This window comes from Ammospiza nelsoni, chromosome 13 (genome assembly GCF_027579445.1).
Source record: "Ammospiza nelsoni isolate bAmmNel1 chromosome 13, bAmmNel1.pri, whole genome shotgun sequence".
NCBI lineage: Eukaryota > Metazoa > Chordata > Aves > Passeriformes > Passerellidae > Ammospiza > Ammospiza nelsoni.
The window spans coordinates 3,078,513-3,099,870 of record NC_080645.1 but is presented as its reverse complement, the minus strand read 5'-3'; the positions used below and the strand labels follow the sequence as shown (position 1 = coordinate 3,099,870).

General features: G+C 47.9%; 1 protein-coding gene across 1 annotated transcript in view; it reads right to left on the bottom strand.

Annotated features, from left to right (window-relative positions):
* Positions 1 to 21,358, bottom strand: part of WTIP (WT1 interacting protein) — an 85,800-nt gene that overhangs the window by 39,406 nt on the left and 25,036 nt on the right. The window contains exon 2 of the mRNA XM_059481671.1: positions 17,192 to 17,293. Within this exon, the coding sequence (XP_059337654.1) occupies positions 17,192 to 17,293 (102 nt within the window). The remainder of the gene's footprint in view (positions 1 to 17,191; positions 17,294 to 21,358) is intronic.

Here is a 21,358-nt window from a genome sequence, read left to right as displayed (position 1 = left end):
CATGGAATCAGCAGAACAAGTACCCCTCACCATTGCTACCAGGTTCTTCCCTGCAAGTCATAATTCTCCATTCAAGTTCAGCCTCAACTAAAGTCCCAGCTTAGCCAGGCTCTGAAGCAGATGAAGAGAAATCTGAACAAGAGCTGGAAGAGCAGGCAGGCTGCTGAATGCCATCTTCACATGCAGTGAGCTGCAGCATCGCCTCTCCCAGCACACAACAAAGTATGTTCAACAAAAGGAGTGGACACAGCCCAGTCCTGTGGCAACATGCAGGAGAGCCTCAAGGGAGATGAGCAATTTCCCTAAAGTCTCTCCTGTGCTGTCTCACAACAAGAATGGATTTGCAGAGGTAGCACCGTGTGAGTCAGCCCCAGCCCAGCAGCATCAGAGGCTGCTCCAGAGCCAGCAGGGCTGGGCTGAGCCGTGGCCAGAGAGCTGCACCCCATGCTGCTGACACCAGCTCACTGGGCTCAGTTCCCCTTCCCCTGAGAGAAATCTTTGCAAGAAAGTGAGATTATTAAGAGCCACAGTGCCTAGAAATGACATCTCGAGCAAAGCTTTACCCTTTTCTTCATGGGACAATGGAAGAATGTGCCAGGGAGTGGTTCTTGGGTCCAGAAGCACAAAGAAAACTTGGAGAGGATAGTACACAGTGGGAAAAAAAGTTCAGAATGACAAAGTGTTAAAGCATCTGCTAGTTTTGAAGGACATTCTTTGGGTTTTGATTATTTAGCTGTAAATTTGAAAGACCTGCACAGAGAACAACTCTCCTGTTGCCCACGCTGGTGAACAATTACACTGATGTTAATAATGTTACTTCAGATTTATCCTGGGAAACTTGGAACAGAACCTCACTAGGGCCTTAGGTATGTGTTCTAGACAATATTCCAGTATTCTTTGCCATAAGCAAAACAAAGCTGAAAATCACAGTTGTACTCAATCACTGAAATGGACTGGGGTTTGCCCAGCCAATTTGAAATCTAATCAAAGATCAGCCCTCCTTGGGTTGCCCTTGATATTTTGTGCTGGACTGACCACAGCTTCCTGCACAGGTCACATTAGTACTAAACCACAAGCAGCTCCCAAGGCTGAATAGGTACAGCTCCTGACAGTACACTCACTTCTTTTGGCACTCAGGTACAATGAGGATATTGTTCCTTTAATGCTTAGCTTTCCTTTTAAGAAGTATGTGAGATTTCAGCCAATTCTCCACAACGATTAGTTCAGGATGAATGTACTTAACTCAGGATTCAGCTGGAACGAGCCCAAGTAGATGCAATCAATTTTCTGCTAAATCCACTTCCTTCCTCTCTTCTCTACCCAGCATGAGACATCAGCTCTCCACTACAGCCACTGGTGACTAAGACACTGCAAACCCCTGCCTTCAGCCATGCTCCTAGCAAAGCTGGTTACTCCTAGTTTCCCCTGGTTTTGGGGTTTTGCATATCCTGTTCACTTGCCCAATATTTGGGCTAGGGGGAAAAGGCTCTAGAAGCAAATATGAAGAAGCAGCTATACAGAAAACCACAAACATCAAATGCTCCTGTGGCCCCAAAGTTCATCACTCACAACTGCACAGGATCAGCTGCAGAACTGCACTGATAAAGGACTTTACCCTTTGTGCAAATTTTGAAACCTCTCGAGGTTTCAATGTGCAATCTGCCAGCTTCTGTGCTGCCATCTCTGTATGTGAACCAAATTATCTTCACCAGCATCACCCAAAGCCCACAGGACTCCAGAGAGAGCAGCCAGGGGCCCCTGTCCATGAACCAGCCCCACACAGCAGGGCCTGAACAGCACACTGGAACAACAGGCATGATTTGCTACTTGAATCCAAACAGGGTAATAAAAAACAACATCCCTTCAAAAACAAGGCTTAGAAAACATGATCTCTGGCTCTCACCTACATATTTTCTTAAGAGATTAAGTAGATGATTTCCAGCCTTATTTTCCCAAGTGCATAGATTGTGCTTTGTTAAATAACTCATGGAATCAGCAGAACAAGTTCTGGTGGCTGTTGTGTTCTTTAGGCTTTCTTCCCCTAGTCCAAGGGACTTCCCCTAGTGCTCCTCTGCCAGTAAAAGTTGTTTGCACATGCATTCCAATACATGTACATTTATATATTTATAAATTATTTACATCCACATGTGAATATTTTCTTCCTGAATCCTAAAGGATGATCTTGAACACTTCTCTGGGGAGCCTGCACCCCACTTTGGAGACTGCTGCTCTAGAGACCACTGCACTGTTAATACTGATTCAGCAAATTGTTTCCATGGGTCTGAATTTACACTGCTGTGGTTCCTAAGGTCAGTAATCCACTGACTCACTCAATAAATTATTTGCATTACTTCCAGGAAAAATTTTGCAGGCAGTGCAGTTGGAAGAGCAGCAGTGCAGAGTACTCAGGCAGCCAGGGGAGCTGTGTGACTGAGGCCCTGTGATTATATCTCATTTAATGTCAGGACATGGCACACTTGTGTTTTAGAGCACACTGACAGACAACTGCTGAGATGTAACAGTGCATAATCAAAAATGACTGCTAAACAATTGTTTTTAAATAGGCACTAAATTGGACACCTTGCACTCTGCTCAGGCACAGCCAGAAGAGCTGGAAGGTGTTGGTGCTGTGTGCTGGCACAGTCACCACACCAGCAGAGCCAGCCCTGCTGGCTGCACTCAGAGCCACTGCTCAGGCTACTTCTTCTTACAGCAGACACTTTCAAAGTGCCTCTCCTCCAATCCCTGTCTGTTCCTTGCCTGGCTCATCATTCACTTTTACTACTCCTACTCCAAACAGAGTGTGAATTCACAGGCGTCTGGTAAACAAAGAGTTAATGCTGGAAGGGTTTAGGTAAGAAAAAAAATCAGCTTTAGGACTGGTGAGAGGAGGAGAAAGCACCAATCCCATGGGGGCATCCCGAGCAGGGAGAACTGCTGGAAGCCCTTCCCCAGCCTGGCCCAGGAGCCTCAGGGATGGCAGGGCCAGGGATGGGCACAGGGAGCACCAGGGGTGGATGGCAGGACAGGGAAGGGCACAGAGATGGATGGCAGGGCCATGTCAGGAGCACAGGGAGCAGCAGGGATGGATGACAGGGCCAGGGATGGGCACAGGGAGCAACAGGGATGGCAGGGCCAGGTCAGGAGCACAGGGAGCAGCAGGGATGAATGGCAGGGCAGAGAAGGGCACAGGGAGCACCAGGGGTGGATGGCAGGGCAGGGAAGGGCACAGGGAGCAGCAGGGATGGCAGGGGCAGGGCTGAGGGGGCAGCAAGGATGGCAGGGCCAGGGCTGGGGCTGAGCCACAGGCAGAAGCAGTAACAGCACGTCAGGAAGTGCAGGGGGCCCTGAACAGGAAGGGGAAGGAACACAGGGTTTGTGCACCCACCAAAGGAGCCTGTGGACACAGTAAGAGCAGGACAGTGCCCAAAGCAGTGAGGGACCCTGTCACCAAGCACCCAGCACTGCTGTGCCACCAGCACCCCATGGCATGAAAGGGCAGAGGAGAGGCAGGGTCTGTGTCAGATTTGAAACCTGGTCCTGCAGGCCTGTCCCCAACACCACAAGGCAGAAAGCACTCATGGAGGATTTTGGGAATGGCTTTGCAGGGCCCCAGTTGCTTCAAAAGCAATGGAGTTTATCTTGGGGTTTTTATTCCCCTTGCAGAGGCCATGATGGCCAAAAGCCTCCCAGACACCCTCCTGGCCCAAATGTCTCTGCCAAACAGCACGAGGGGACCAGAGCACTTGAGAAACCACTGGGCAGAAGATGCTTTGAGAGGATGAGCCCCACAGGCCTCTCCTGCCCCACAGGCCTCTCCAGCCATGTCACACAAACACAAAACCACACTGAAGCCACATCTTCACCTGTCACTCGGCTTTGCAGGACACAGGACAGGGACTGAAATGCTCTTTGCCACTTTAGTGTAAAGGGTGGGTTACTCACTGCCCTGGAATAGCCATTGTGTGGGTGAAATGCTGAAGGCCTGAGCACCCAGCACCCCAAATCAATGGTAGGAGGTTACTCTGGCCCATGACCACAGGACACAACCTGTTCTTAAGTTCCCAATGTTCATGAGAAAGGGACTGAGAGGCCCAAGTGTCCAGCAAACACTCAACACCATTTCCAGAGGAACCTCAACACCATTCCCTCCTCACTCCTTGCCTGCCCTGAGCCTGCAGGGGTGTTTGGGACAGGCAAGGAACACAGAACCACACCTGAAGTTACTGCATTCCTGTTCTCTCCATGCTTGAAGAATAAAATACTCATTAATTTGAAGCCAGGAGAGCCCTCACAAGAGGGTAAGGGCTGTTCAGGGGACAGCCCAGCACTGATCCCAGCCCAGCACCACGAGCACAGCCCATGATCTCTGCTCCATCAGACACCAGTCCTGGGAGCTGCCACAGGGAGCCCTGATCCCTGTAAAGGGAGAAGCCCTGGATGGACTGGACACTGACCACTGGTGAGGCACAGCAGGGTCTGCCTCAGGTTCCCTTTCACAAAGCATTTCCTGTACCTAACTCAGCACTGGGGGATCAAGTTTGCAAGTGTGGCAGTTGTCCATTTTTGCTTGTGTCAGCTCAGTGCAGGGCATCCACGTGGAGGGCTCACACTGGTAAAATAACAGGAATTAAAAAAAAAAAAAGTAAAATAATTCCTTACTGTTTCTGGCATGGTGTTCACAATCACAATGCAAAATTACATGGTTTTTATACAGCTACAGGGAAGAGACTCACCTGGAGCAAACCCCAGGGTTACTGTGAGTGTGATGGGAGCAAGCTCCTGCTGCCCAGCTCAGAGCTCCCACTGCCCTCCATGAACTCCGACTACCCTACACTGACTGAAACTGGATTTGGCCATGAGTGATGATAAATCTAGAAAGTCCCAGAAGTTTTGGTCAAAGACAGGATTTTCAGGAAATGAGATATTTATTGGAAGCAAGGGAGAAAAACAGCTTTCTGGCCAAGATTGAATTTACTGAGTTTCTTCCTGTTCTGTGTTTCAAGGGAGCGAGGCAGCACGGGGTGGTTGGAAACAAGAGCTCTTCATTACCTGGGTTAAAATGAACTAAAATTTTCTGAGAAGTCCAAGGAGAGGAGAAAACATCCTGTGCTGGTAAATAACTTTGACCTGTAGAAGTGAATTTACTGGAACCAAGCTGGTCAGTGTGTAACAGTAAGTTTCTAGGCAGGCAAAGCATTCAGGTCATGTCAAATGCCAGGGGTTAGCAAAGCACTTTCCTTGGTGCCCAAGGCCAGCCCACTGCTGCTATAATGGGCCAATCCTCCCGAGTCCTCTCATTTAAATGAGAAGAATTTATGGTTGTTTATGTAGGCTTCATGCCAAGCCTGTTTCTCTGATAAGTTTCTCTGGTGCATTTGTGTCTCACATCCGATTTAGAGTCCTCTGAATACTGGAGACAGCATTCCTTGGATACTGAAAATAAATTAAAAACACAACATTGGGCTTGGACAGAGGAATGGGAACGCTTTTGACGTGGCCCAGGCACTCAGGGCTCTTGGGAGCAGTGCTGGGAAAGCAGGCTTTTTAAAATCTTGCATTAGTCCATTTATTTAATGATATATAATGCTCAAACTGGTCCCCCATAAACTGTAAATATGCATTATTTGAGCAAGTAATTAGTTTCAGTAGCATGCAGTAGCAGCTGTATGGTTTGGCTGCCAGACACTGCAAGTGTTTCCTCCAGCAAATGCATCTATTTGTGATATAACAATAATTACTGAAACATTTACAAAGCTTCTCCCTTCTCCAGTGCATTGGTCTCAGGATCTCCATAGAATCTCAACACATTGAAAGCAGCAGAGCATCACCCAGGGGAGGGAGGTGAGCAGGATTATGTTATCTGTCCAAGGGGATAAGGAACCCTCAGCAAGTGGAGCTAAACCCTGTCCTCTGCCTCTCTGGGCTGAGCCACCCCTTGGTGACCACCAGCCTACCAATCCTCTCAGCTAAGATTTTTTCCTCTGCTGTTTGCCAATATCCTCTGCCAGAAGAAAGCCTCAAACACAGAGTGCTGAAGTCTGCTGCAACTGCATATTTTGTAAGTGTAAAGACAAATTTTAACAAAACAAAACAAAAAAGAAATCTTTGTTTTGTTTTGTACGTGGCAAGATTCTTATGGGAAAGAGCTTTTCTAGACCCACAAGAAGTCCAAGCATCCTTAAGGTGAAGAGTGGCAGTGGAAACCTTTGATCTGTAAAATGAATTTGCAAGGTAAAACCCAGGCTGCTTTCTGGTGAGAACTTTAATGTATTTCCAGGCCATACAGACAACTGTCCCTGGAAATGAGCAGTTAACAAGAATTAAGGATGAGATTGGAGCCCAGCCTGGCCAGGGGCATGGCTGAGGAGCAGAGCCAGAGCCCCCCTGTCAGAGAGCACGGGAAGTGAAGGCAGAAGCAGCAAATACCAGATTTGCTATCATGCTGTGTCCTCTGCCAGGAGCTCCAGCCCTCCTTAGGCTGGGCAGAGCTGGACTGAGAGCTGGCCTGGCACGAGGGGAGAGGTCCTGTCCTGGCACTGCCACCAGGGAATGACAGCAGCAAAGCCAAGGCTAGAAACTGCAAGAAATCAGGTAACAGGAATAAGAACAGAAAACTATTCTGAAGTTTGGAAAAGCAGGTTTGCTGATGAGGAAGGACAGACTGAAGTTTCCATGGCTGCAGAGTGGTATAATCCTGACTCCTTGACATGGGGATGATGAGCTCCCAGCAGTCCTCAGACACTGGGAATTCCAGGAAAAACCAAAGATATGCATAACAAATGGGAAATTACCAGGGTACAGTAAGATTTCAAATGGTGCCAGAGGAGCTCACTATTTTCTGGAGAAAAAGATACTGACATGCAGTTAAGATCTTGACTAAAGTCATGCATTGTGCCTGTTTGAGATGGAAAACAAAAGATGTAAAATAGTAAAAAAGTTTGAATTCTTCAGTAGCAGAGCAGACACAGCAGAGCAAATGCAGGCACAAAGAAGAAAAACACAACACATGGGGAATGGAAAACTTCCCACAAGGTGCCTCAGAGACAAAATCTGAACTTCAATCCTCCCAACACAGCAGGAGCACAATCAGGCAATGGTGTCCCACAGACCACACTTGGGTCAGTCAGGAGCAGCAATGGTGAGATCAGCTCTGGGCCAAGGAAAGGTGCAGGAGGAGATGCAGGTGATGCATGGCTTTAGAATGGGCTAAACACACAGGAGCCTGAAGCTGTTTATACACATGGACAGGTTTTGTATGAGGATAAAATGCACTGAGACACCAGGAAAGAATCCATCAGCTGGTTGGGGGCAGGAGAATGGATTCCCCAAGTGCTGAAGGACAAAACTGATTTAACTGCATGTGTGGACATGGAACTTTTTGTTGAATAACTGATGATGATCTATATTACATAAGAAATTATTTCAGAGTTTAATTTAAAGGTTTAATTTTCAAATGAGTAAAGAAGAAGGACACCACTAAAGCATTTTTTGCACTTGGCAAAATATAGAGGGACAACATAGAGAAGAAATAGCTCAACAGAACTACAGGAAACCAATCCTGTGTTTCTCCTTTAATTCATTCCTTTCTCCACTTTTTCCTTCCACCTGTTTTTTGTAACAATTAGAGATAACAGAAATGGGAAACAGAAACATCTGTTGACAGAGTCAGTGACTTGCCTGTGCCTGTTCTGGATTATTTGGATTTCTTCCTTTTTGAGAGATAAACACAACAGCAGCCCAAGGGAATCTCTTCCTTTGTAGAAACTGAAGTGTGTTAAAAACATTTTAAATGAGCAAGGGGAAAGTAAGAAAGGGAAAAAAAGAGTAGAAGGGAAGACTAAACACCCCAAAGATGTGGGTGAGAACACCAGAGAACACCACTGAGACCTGGATAAAAGATGTCAATAAGGAAATGGGGAAATTTGACCACATCTTGTTACTCTAGAAAACAGGTTACATTTCAGACCTACAAAACTATGCAAAGAAGTGATTAGGTTCTCTGGAGTTTTTACAGAACCAAAAACAGAGAGTGAAACCTTGTAAAATAGAGCATATTTTTTGTACTTTATGTGTTTTCCACCCTTGAAAGGATCACAGGTGCCATCAGTGAATGGTTCCACATCATGAGTACAAAATGTTGTGGAAGGAATACATCTATGGTCAGTCAATGAACACAGAAAGAAAGTTTCCATCATGAGTTGCCAGGCAACCCCCACCCATTAAAAGCCATGTATTTCAGGCTGGAATCATCAATAGCAGAATGCAATTACAGCCCCTCAAGGAAACAAGGAGACAGAGACAAACCACCAGCCAGTTATTGATCACATGCCCTCTGATCATCAGAAATAGAGCAGCATTTCCCAGTTCCCTGTCAGCCAGGCACTGATCCCAGCACCCTTCCCTGGGGCTGAGCCTCCAGCTCTCCCACTGCTGCTGAAGGGAAGAGTGACCCTGTACCAAGACACACACTCCCCCAACCAAAAACAGCTTTAAGCACATGCATCTTCAATATCTGGGATGTCCCCATGGAAATGGAGCAATCAGATGAGCCACCCCTAAAAAACCAGGTTCTCTCCCAGAGCTGAACTAAATTTAAATTAGTCACAGAATCAAGAACATATCATGGCATAATATTTCCATCATGGTCTGCAGAAGGGACCCAGCAATGGAGTGCTTTATTTTCAGCCCAGCACACAGATCAGTGCCCTGCTGGGCCAGAGATGGTCCCAGGTAGCTCAGACAGCAATGCAGAGAAATACAAAATGCCTCCTAAAATGTAAAACTCAACTACATAAATTTTAAATAGCGTTTCTTGTGTCTATCCCATCTCAAACATTTTTGATGACCCTTTTCCATCCCATTGTTTTTGTTCTGAAGCCTGGGATATTATCAGACTAACCACAGAACAAGATAAAATGTTTATCTAGCAATCAGTACCCAAAGGTACTTGGGCTCTTACGTGGGCTGGTAAACAAGTTTGACTTTTAATTCAAATTAAGATTATATTCCTTTGCTGAGACTCAGAGTCTTGCACAGGGGAGCCCAAAGCATGTGAAGCCAGCTGCCATCTCTGCCATCCACTGCCCCTCAGTGAGCACCTCCCTGTGCTGAGCTCTGCCCTGGGGTGGGCTGCAGACACACTGGGAATGGCTTTGCCCATCTCTCCTGATGGGGGTTAGATGGGGAGTGTGGGGCTGAGCACAGGCTGGAACTCACCCCAGAGATGCAGAGTGACTCAGGCAGAGCTGTCTCAGTGACACCAGCGTCTGCACCAGGGCACAGACACTAAACCCAACCTCCCACCTCTGCACAGCACTCAGCTCTTCCTGGGAATCCCATCTCCAAATCCTGCCCCACACACAACAGCCCTGTTGCCAGCTCCAGTCACAGCCTGGAAACCACCAAACGCCCAAGTGGCCCCAGGTTCCATTCTCCAACAGTGGGCTGGAGCTGGATGAGCAGGGTGTGAGCAGAGAGTCAGGAGGGATGTTCATCCACACAGCACTGGATGTTCATCCACACATCCACTCCTCAGCCTGGCCCCTGAGCACCAGATATTGATTACCCAGTGCCTCTGGCAGGATCACAGACCAAACACCCCAATGTCTCAGCCTGCTCCAGTCCAACAACATGTGGTTGAAAATGGCAGGAAAAGCACACAAGGACAGGAGCTACCCAGCAGCCTGGCACTGCACAGCCTGGCACTGCACAGCCCACGAGCCCCTCTCCCTCCAGGGCTCCTGTTTTCCCTGATGCCCAGCAGAGTTGCACAAAGTGGCTGCAGAAAGATGAACAGATTCTGAACCTGCACTAAGTCAGTGAAAAGTCAGCCATGAGGCACCAAGGGTGAGCCACTGACACAAGCACACACATTTGTACCACTGTGGTTATCAGCTCTAACACTGGCGGACACACACGGTAGAGCTCACTGATTCGACACAGAATTTTGTTTTATTTTATGGGAAAGTCACATTTACAGACAGTTTAATTTGCAGCTCCAAAGCAAGCACTGGCAGTGTGCAATTTGGATACAGCGACTCATGCCAAACTTATAAATACACTGTGGGACGGAACAAATAGGGATTGAAAATGAACCTTCCACTGGGAATTTGGGTATTTTAAAAACTCACCAACTGCTGTAAATATCCACCAAAGGGACACAGCTTCCTTAAGATGTTCTGTGCCTTACTGCCACCAAGAGCAAACAAAGGTTCAACTTGGGGCAGCAAATACGCAAAAGACCAATTCCAGTGTCACAAGGAACTTCTCTGGGACATGAGCAAACTCCTATTAATAGACATCTGCACCCAGGAGCACTGAGTGGCCTCAGACAGAAGTGAACAGGCAGGTTGTGACTGTGGCCATGAACTGACTCCCCTTTCCCATTAGCTGGGGGCACGGGCTGGTTCAGCAGTGCTCCCAATACCTCAGGGTAATAATAACAATAATAACAACACTGCCACTGTGGTTGTCCCACTGGGCCTTTGGAACCAGCAGCTCTGGATCCCCTCCCAGAGACCTGGATGAGCTTGTGAAGGCTGAGCAAGGCAGCAGCACTGCCCATCATCACCTGCACTGTGACACCTTCACCAGGTGTCCCTCAGAGCTGGAGTGCTGCCTGACCCCTGTGAGTGCTCTGGGCTGGCCAGCAGCCACCAGGTGAGAGCTGCATCCCCTCAGGTGCTGCAGTTTGCTTTAAGCTTCTGGTTGATCTTGCCATGATTTTCTGTGCCTCAAAACCCGCAGCAAAAGTTCATAAAGATGAATGGCATGCTCAAGGATTTGCTTCCACAGGAGACCAGAACATGTTCCTGGTTTTATGGTGAAATACATCTCAGCTTTGAAAGTAGAGCCTTCCAACCCTTACCTCTGCAAAGCTCATTCCCTGACCAAAGCTCATTCCCTCACACCCTCTGAGTTACAAACAGCAAACTGATACTCCTCACTGTAAAGATTCCTCTTACTGTAGTTTCTGCCATCATTGCCTCTGGATTAAAATTTTCAGCCTGAAGACACTGTGGATGACTTTATGATCTGCACACTGAAGGAGCCTGGGAAATTCTCTTTTTTAATGAGTATCAACCAGAGTGCATTAATTCCTGCAACTGTTCACCTGCACTTGGATCACACAAGCAGTCTGGCATTACAGCAATTATCCTTCAAGAAATCCTGTCATGCTCTGAAATACTATCAAGAGGAATTAGATGATGAGCTGTTCAGGCAGATATTTTTCAGCTCTTGTCTTCCATAAGCAAAATTTGCAACTGAACTCCTGCCAAAGCCAAGATTTCATACTTAACAGAAGGGACAGATGATGTTGTTGCCTGAATTAATATCTGTTATTTAAAATTCAGCAAAGCAATTTTACATATGACTAATATAACATATTTAAACACATCTAAGTGCTTTGCTGAATCAAGGCCTAGAAGAGATTCTGTTGGTGTCAGGGCTGAGACAGAATCTGCATTTAAAAACCATCCTAACAAGCTTCAGTTTTTTCTTCTAAGATTGTGAATAAAGATCTACATTGAAACAATTGATCTCAGGAAATCAGATCACTTTGGCTTCTACCTTACCTGAAGAGAATTTTTTGACCTCTGAATAAAAACTGTCTGAGGAGGATGGCTTTAGGCAGAATGCTGTAGGAGTTCACAGAGATTTGGCAAAAATCTCCTGACAGAGCAAGGATCTGAGATGCTGAACTTGCTCAGTTACAGGAGCAAGGCTCAGGCATCCAGCACCCATTGAACACAATGAGAGGCAGAAAAGCAACACATGAAACATGTCCAATAAGTCATCTACTCCTCCTTTCCATTTTAATTCTAATCTCAGCTTACTGGGGAAATCTCCTTTTGTGAGGAAGTCTGTACAAGTCTGAATCAATAAATTACTGAGGGTTGTTTCCAACATTGCCAGAATCTCAGAAGACAATTAAGAGATTTACCATCTGAGACATTTTACCAAAAGGTCTAGAGAGGACAGAAGTCTCCCGTTTATTTACTGCGTACCTGAAATACTTTCTCATCTTTCCACATCCATGTTCTCAAAGAGGGAACCACCCTCGCTGCAGGAGACCCAAAAACCCCAGTCCATCCTTACACCTCTACACTGGTGAGGCTGGAGCCCCCACTGATGTGCCCATGGCTGAGAGGCTGGTTTTGGGTTTCCTCTTAATTACAAGCAACACAGACCCCCAGCAATGATGTGATAAACAATGGAGGCCATGCCTTAGATTTTAGCTTTTATATTTTTCACATTCTGTGCTGCTTTAGTGTGAGGGTCTGAGCTTCATATGAGGGGATGGTGAGCTCTCTGCACAGAGCAAAGACAAAACAATTCCTGCTCCAGCTGGGCACCAAGGACAAATGATCCAAATCTCAGCCCAAGAGCACAAACACCATGGGCTGGAGAGAGAAAAACAAGCAGGGTGGGACTGGAATTGGACAGTGAACTGCAAGATGCAAATGGACCAGAACTGATCACAGCGAGGGACCCCGTGCCCGGCCGTGCATTTTGGGGCCATTTTGGTTCATCTCGGATGCAGCCCTGGCTGGGCTCTTGTGCTGCCCAAGGTGCATCCATTGAGGCCTTTAATAAATCCCTGCTTTATTCTTTAGCTCTGTCCAGCCTCTGTTCCAGGGCAGCCTCTCAGGGCATCAGTTTGAGTGGGAAAGGGCTCTGGGAGCTCCTGGGAAGGCTCAGGAGGGCCTGGCCCGGCACACGCTGCTCTCTTCAACCAGGACACCCCAACAGATGGCACCTGGCACTGGAACTGAAGATAAACCCAAAGAAGTGCCTAAGAAAAGGCTCTGACTCAGGCAAAATTTCCACTTCTCTGCACAACTGCACTTGTCTTTGCTGAGTTGAAAACATTCCCTGCCAAATGATGAAATGGGGCCTTGGAGGCTCCATCATTCATTATCACATTTCAGCCTGAGTGGTCTCCAAACCACAACTTTTCCCAAGGGTTTGAAATATTATTTTATTTATTTTTTAATTGGAGCTGGTTAAGTATTGAGCCCTTATCTAAATCAGATATCTTCAGGTGCAGAATTATTTGTCATTGGTTATTGCTTTTTATTTTCTACAAACATTCAGTTGAAAGTAAAACAAAAAACTGCTGGAGATGACCTCAGATCATTCTTGTTACTTGAGGGAAAAAAAGACTAAAATAAAGGACAGACAGGCAATCTTGTGCTTGTATTCTCACATTTCTAATTTGTGTTGCAATGGCACAGCCAGGTTCAGGTGCTGGGGGGGCTCTGTGAGAAGCTGCCAGAAGCTTCCCCTGTGTCCAGCAGAGCCAATTCCAGAGGCTCCAGGACAGACCCGGCCCTGGCCCAGGCTGGGCCCCTCAGTGACAGCAGCAGCACCTCTGGGGACACTTGGGAAGGGGGAGGAAATGCCCTGGAGCTGCAGCTGGTGAGAGCAGGGAGGGTGTGTGAGAGGAGCAGCTCTGCAGAGCCCAGGGCAGGGCAGGAGGGGCAGGAGCTGCTCCAGGGCTGGAGCTGAGAACCCCGAGCCCGGGGGCAGCCAGGGAGAGGCAGCTGAGACCCCCAGCCCTGGGCTCAGCAGGGACCTGAGATCATCCCCTGGAGCCCTGGGGAACAGCATGGAGCAGAGATCATCCCCTGGAGCCCTGGGGAACAGCATGGAGCAGAGATCATCCCCTGCAGAACACCATGGAGCAGAGATCATCCCCTGCAGAACACCATGGAGCAGAGATCATCCCCTGCAGAACACCATGGAGCAGAGATCATCCCCTGCAGAACAGCATGGAGCACAGATCATCCCCTGCAGAGCAGCATGGAGCAGAGATCATCCCCTGCAGCTCTGGGCACCCCATGGATCACAGATCTCCCTGCAGGCCCCATGCAGGAGCAGGGGGTGCCTGCAGGAGGCTCTGACCCCGGGAACCCCACACTGGAGCAGCTCCTGGCAGCACCTGTGGGGAGAGGAGCCCAAGCTGGAACAGCTCTGCTGGCAGGAGCTGTGAGCCCACAGGAGAGCTGGGCTGGAGCAGCTCCTGAAGGATGCAGCCCATGGAAGCTCTCAGGCTGCAGAAGCTCAAGGAGCTCACTGTCCCCTGTGGGAGGGACCCCACACTGCAGCACAGGAAGATGTGAGGAGCCCTTCCCCGAGGAGGGAGGAGCAGCAGAGACAGCCTGGGATGAGCTGAGCACAGCCCCCATTCCCCATCCCCCTGCACCACTCAGGGCAGAGTGGAGAAAGCTGGGAGTAAAGTTAAACCCAGGGAGGAAAGGAGGGCTGAGGAGAAGCTGGTTTAAGATTTAGTTTTTATTTGCCATTATCCTACTTTGATTTGGTTGTTAATAGATTTTTTGGAGCTCTCCCTGCCCTTATCCTGACTCACTGCCTTTCCTTATCTCTCCTCTCCCCATCCAGCTGAGGAGGGCAGGGACAGGGTGGCTTTGGTGGGCACCTGGAGTCCAGCCAGGGCCAACCACCACATAAACACACACAGAACTACAGCATGGACACAGGTTCAGGCAGAGAGAACCCATGGGCTTCTCTACTCTGCTGTCAAAGGCTCAGAAGGAGCAGCAGTGGGTGCTGTGACCCCTCACCTAAAAAAGATCATTAATGACCACCCAATTACCTAAAGCTTGGCTCAACTTAAAACATTCTCCAAAGGGACATTTGGTCTTAATTTGAAAACAAAAAAGAATAGAGAATCTGCCACTTCTCTTGCTGTTTTGTTCCAGCAGTTAATCATCCTCATTGCAGAAAAACTGTCTTTGATTTCCTATTTGAATTGTGTAATTTCAGCCTCCAGGAAAGATTTTTCTTGTGTTTGTCTTGTACATATGAGACAACTTTCTAATGCTGTTTTATGGTTCATGCCCTTACAAGCTCCAGCCACATGACCCTCCCACAATTTCAGATACCCAAAATACACTGAGCTCTCATGATTAGCTTTCCTCCAGTCTTTGATCATCTATTTCAGTTCTTCTGGGCCCTCTCTGGTTACTCTCACCCATCCAAAGGTGGGCACCAAACCTACAGCTCAGGATTCTGACACAGGTCCCAGCAATGTCACAAAATGAACTCCCTGGTCATGAAGTGCAGTCCTGTGACAAGTCTCCATTTGGTTTTGCCCCTGAGCCCCTGCAAAGCCCTTTCAGCCCCATTCTCAGGGTGCAGGTCTCACAGACAGGACCTGCACACCCTGCTCCCAGGTCTGGCTCTACAGGCACTGTACAGAACCACTCTGGGCTTTCCATGGGTTGCACAGCCCAAAACACAGTGAGAAATGAAAGAGTTAATGCAGCACCCTGCTCCCAGCTGGCTCATGGTGATCCCAGCTCAGAGCTGAGAGGAAAAGCTCTGCTCTGGACTCCCCCTTGAGCTGAGCTCTGCTCAGGTGTTTCAGCTGCCTGAGCCCCTCTCCAGTGCCCAAACTCTCCCTGCCAAAGGGGCTGTACCAGAGGCTGCAATCATTCCATCCAAGCCCTTCCACTGGTGAACTGTCCTGGTGGGGCCTCCAGCCCAGAGCAGCACAGTGAGAGGCTCAAAGACAACCTGGAGCATCTCCTGTGCTGGGGTGACTCACGGGAAGCGCCTGAATCACCAAATTCCAGGGAGCCAGGGGTGGGGCAGGCAATGCCTCAGGTGGACATGTCTCAAGCTGCCCCCTGGTAGGTAAGCACTGGCCACAACAGTCAGAACAGCTTGTTATGTGCTTAAATAATTGAGTTGTGTTTGTATTTTGCTGTTAACATACACTTCTTGTCCCTTACACATTTTTGTCAGGAACAGTGACCTGCACACAGAACCCCATGGTAGCAAACATGCAGTCTGAGTACTTAAAACCAACATTTCTGCCCCAGAGAGGAAGCTGGAATTCACCCATGCAATTAGGTTAGGTTAATGCTGTGGACAGACATTATCTGATATCCTATTTTGTAATCCTCTGCTAAGCAGGATGCTGCTCATTTTGGGAGCCAGGAAAACAGCTAACTCACTGTCAGACCTGAGCAAAGTCATCAGCAATCCCTGAGGGGCTTTCAGCTCTGCAGCTGGTAATGGTCCAGAGTCATTTAGAAAAGTCACTAAAAATCTACATTCAGGTTGAAGGTTGCTTTAAACCAATATTTATCAGTACAAATCTCAGGAGAAAAGAAAACACTGCTCCTGTCAGAAGTGAACTTTAAAATGTTCTTCTGATTATCAACTGATTTGGTTCTATGCCAATAATATTTTACCCTTTTTCTAATCCTTAATTAATCCTTTTTAGAAACAATCTGTGTTCAGCACATTCTGCTCAGAATAAATCTTTTGCTGTGTATCTGTATCATAACAAGATCGTCAATATCCAGGCAAATATTTTCATATATAAAGAACCTCACTAGATGAGTGCATAAAACAAGAAAAATCACCTGATTCCTGAAAATTGAGCTCTCACACTTCCCTTGAGCTTGGTGGGAATTTGTGAGCTCTCAGCAGTTGCAGACAAGACACTGAGGAAGTCTCCAACTTAAGTTCACAATGCCTGATTTAAGGCACACTTCCGAAAATGCTGCCCTGAATTTTCCATTTCCCCTGGCAAAGCCAGGATTTCCCCAAATCACACACAGAAACATCTCTTTCAGATTAAAAGGGAAACCTAAAAAGGTCCTGAGAACAGCAAGGAGGAAACAGTGATCTATCATCTAGTTTTCCCCCACAAAAATAAAATCTTGTAATAGCATAAGACATTTCAACACACAGATTCTATTTGTTCATGTCACATTCAAGCACAAGTGAACAATTTTTTAACACAGTGCCTACACAGAAAATGACAAATACACATGCCTGACTAGACTTGCATTTGCAAATAGAAAGTGACAAAAATATGGTTTTGGCCAAACAAAATTACCTTTTTTTTTCTATAAAAATGATACATGCACATTACAGTTCCATAAACACAAGTGATTTAAAGCACATAGTGCTTCTAACAGCCAGGTTGAAGCCATTTTGTAAATGCAGCCCTTCAAACAACCAAACACTACTTTTCTGGGCTGCTGCTTAGAAAAACACCACTGAGCACTTACAGATGGCAAATAAAAACCAACTTTAGAAGCTGGAGCCTGGTGTGGGAATTGTGCCTGGGGAAGCAGGCAGGATGAGGTCTCACTTTTGGCTCTACAGGAAGGCACAGAAGAAGGGCACAGCAGATGTCACTTACCACAGGAGCAGCAGGTGAAGCAGTTGGTATGATAGAGGTTGCCCATTGCTTGGCAAGCCTGGCTCGCTCCATACACACCTTTTCCACATTTTATACAAATACCTACAAAGCAGAAAGAGAATCAGAGTTAAAATCCTCCACAGCTCCTAAGAACAGTTCCAGGCTGTTGATTCACAACACTCAGGAGACCCCCACCATTGATACCCTGAATCAATGAGCTCCTCACCCTGAATAGATTCAAGTACCCAAGAGAGCAGCAGGCGGCTGCAGGGAAACAAATGCATGGAAATCAACCCAAAATTAAGGGGGGGCCAAGCCTCTGCTGGTGTTTCAATGCAGGGAGACTGAGGCTGGCTGCAGACAGAAACCCAGAGGGGGCAGGTGCAGCCAGAAAGGACAGAGAAATCCACACACTCTCTGCAAACAACTCTGCCAGCCCAAGAAATAATTCAGTGAGACCTTCACAACAAAGTGCTCCTCCACACGACATTCAACAACCACTGATAAAACAACAATTCCGTCCAAGCCCAGAGGATTTCTCCTTGGCCCTCTCCACAAACACAACACCAAGCACAGCAGTGAAAGCCACTGGGAGAATGGACCTGTCAGTCACATCTAGGAATTGTTTCATTCCCTGTGAGCAGAGGATGTAACCTCATCAGCACACCCTGGCACCTTACACCCCAGTAGCAAAGCCTCTGCCTTCCTTCTGGTCCCAGGGCAGAAATCCAGGCTGTGCTGCAGTGGGCTCAGAAATTCACCTTTAGTGCCCGCTCCTGCTCCTGGGGGATGCCAGGGATGCTTCCATGGAGTCAACAGGAGGCCAAACCACCAGGAGCCAGAGGTCAGCTCTACACATGGCCAACTCACAGGGAAGGTCATGATTTCAGTCAGCGTTGCAAAGGAGGGGGTTGGGGAATATTTAAAGCTATTTCCTCAATGGTTTTGGGTTTTTGTTTTTGAGAGTCTTTTGCCTGTGCATTTATTCCTACCTATGCATAACCCCTCTAAATTCAAACTAAGGAAGGGAATTATTCAAGGATCACTTTGGTTTTGTATCCATTTGAAGAAGAACTTAAACTCTGGCGAATCCATGTCCTCCTGTCACACAACTGAGACTACAGAGATGTCCACAGGTCTCTATTCAATCCTAGCAGGATAGTCCCTCAAGACAAGGCTGGTGATATTTTTTTAAATACTGCAGTAGAAAATAAGAACAAAGAGTTTTTTGCTTCAAACAACTCTAAAGAAACTGCTGTGTTGTTCTATTTCTACAAGTGCCGGACAAGCTTGGCATTAATTATTGGCACCCACAAAACTGCAAATACACCTAAGAACCTAGAAACCGCAGAACTACAAAACGAGGCTTTTATCTTCCAGAATTTGCCCCTGCTGTGCACATGCTGTGTAAGTACATGAAAATAAAAATGCAAGTTCTGTGAGGGATGATCAGCATATCATGAACAGGCATCCCTCTCTTCTCCTGGGAGACATCCTTCCATGAACTTCTGCAGGCTGAGAGCTTCCACAGGCTGCAGTCCCTCAGGAGCCTGGTCCCTTCCCATGGGTGCAGTCAGTCCTGCAGGAGCTGCTCCAGCCTGGTCCTTCAGGAGCTGCTCCAGCCCAGCTCTCCTGTGGGCTCACAGCTCCTGCCAGCAGAGCTGTTCCAGCTTGGGCTCCTCTCCCCACAGGTGCTGCCAGGAGCTGCTCCAGTGTGGGGTTCCCGGGGTCAGAGCCTCCTGCAGGCACCCCCTGCTCCTGTGTGGGGCCTGCAGGGAGATCTGTGATCCATGGGGTGCCCAGGGGTGCAGGGGATGATCTCTGCTCCATGCTGCTCTGCAGGGGATGATCTCTGCTCCATGCTGCTCTGCAGGGGATGATCTCTGCTCCATGCTGTTCCCCAGGGCTGCAGGGGATGATCTCTGCTCCATGCTGCTCTGCAGGGGATGATCTGTGCTCCATGCTGTTCCCCAGGGCTGCAGGGGATGATCTCAGGTCCCTGCTGAGCCCAGGGCTCGGGGGTCTCAGCTCCAGCCCTGGAGCAGCTCCTGCCCCTCCTGCCCTGCCCTGCCTGGGCTCTGCAGAGCTGCTCCTCTCACACACCCTCCCTGCTCTCACCAGCTGCAGCTCCAGGGCGTTTCCTCCCCCTTCCCAAGTGTCCCCAGAGGTGCTGCTGCTGTCCCTGAGGGGCCCAGCCTGGGCCAGGGCCGGGTCTGTCCTGGAGCCTCTGGAATTGGCTCTGCTGGACACAGGGGAAGCTTCTGGCAGCTTCTCACAGAGCCCCCCCAGCACCTGAACCTGGCCGTGCCAGCCCAGTGCAAGACACCCTTTCCAAAACTGAACTGCTTCAACAGTTCAGCAGCATCAACACAGCCATCAGTGTGAGCTGTGGAGTGGGATCAGATTAATTGGGATACTGGCAAGTTTAAAAAAAGCAGTTTTCCTGTACTACAAATTCCAATACTGAAATGGAAAGACCATTAATTAAATCACCGGGTTTATTGGTGTTTATACCTTTAACTCCCTCATTTCATGCCTTGAAGGGAGATTAGCTTTTCATTTATCTAGCTCAACATTCTGGCACAATGTTGCCATTTTAGACTATTTGTCAAATGAAATTATGAATTTCAAAATTCAATAAATCCATTAATATTTTCTTAAACCGTAAAAATTATCTCAGAATTTAGAGAAACAAAAGCTATAACTTTAAGATTAACAGCTACCCAAGCTAAACCTAGTGAGACAAACTAGCTGCCATCCAGATCCATCAGTTTATTGCAAACTTCTTAAGAAAATGCCAGTCCTTGGGTAAGCTCAGCCCTGACACAAGAAATGGAAATTTCAGAACATTTGTTGCCTTACCCACAGCTGCCAAGTCTATTCATTTATTTGTAACCAAATGTTATGGATAACATCCTCTATTTGCCATGAGTTAAAGGTTAACTGATCAGAGATGGGTACTGTGGACACTGTGCCTGGCAGAGGTGTCCTGTGAGCCAGCAGCTGCAGGAATTCCTCACTCTGGGCAGCAGCAGAGAGCCCAGAAGTGAGGAATGGGCTCTCTATCCCAGCACATCCCAGCCCAGGCCCTGCTCTCTGCTCCAGCACATCCCAGGCTGTGCAGGGACTGGCCCAGGAGGGGCTGCACAGCCCCAGGGTCACACCTGGGCCAAGCTGGTGCCACCTCAGCACCATGCCCTGCTCCAAGTCTCGGTTCACTCTTGGCTGTGGGGACAGGGGAAGCCCCTTCAGAGCCCCCCAGCTCCCTGGGCACTCCTTGCCTATCTTTTGGGGCCAGCCCTGGCAGCTGTTGATGATGTGGCTGCCTGGCAGGTTATACCAACTCAACAACGTTTTCCCATCTAAGCTTAAAGCTTTTCAAAGCAGAGCAGGAACCCACAGTCTGTAACTCTGGCAATTCTGTCTCTGGGCCCTTGTGCACAAATCTACTACAGTCCAAACTGCTTTGATAAATGCAGTTATTACCTCATTTCTCTGACATTGCTGCACTGAGCCATCAGAAGCAAAAGAAGGATTTATTGTGGATGCTAAACTCACACTGGCCTCCCCAAGCAAGTGATTAGTTAGGAGCAGCTGTCAGTTTGTTAACTTGTTTTCTCCAAGAGAGCAGTCATTAACTCCAGGAAGGAATGACCACAGAGATGATTAGCATACTAAAAAAGTGTATGTAAAATTCCAAAAGGGTATTTTGGAAAATATATATGCAGCTGCAGTGTGAGTTTAGTGTGAGCTCATGGCTGCCAAGGAGAAGCCCTGATTACATGGCTGCTCAGTTCTGCTTTTCCACCAGTCCCAGCCCAGACTGCACACTGTGGGCTTGTGAAGCCCTGACATAACAGCTACATCACTCTTCCCCCTCCCCAGATTCAATTCCAAGGCTTGTTAAACCACCTATGAAGAATGTTCTGTTGCAGAGCAACCATGTCTGGTTTCTGACACTTCCCTTGACATGACTTCAGAGCAACTTCTGCCCTTATACAATTCCTTGCCCCTCCTGACAGCTCAATTCTGAGCAGTCAGCTGTACCCAGATCTTCAACACAGCGGCTGCTTTGTTTCTGCCCAGGTCATCAGCTCTCCTACAGGTCTGGTGTCTCTACCCAGAAAAATGCATTGCAAGGTGTTGCATTTACTCAAAGTTGCCATG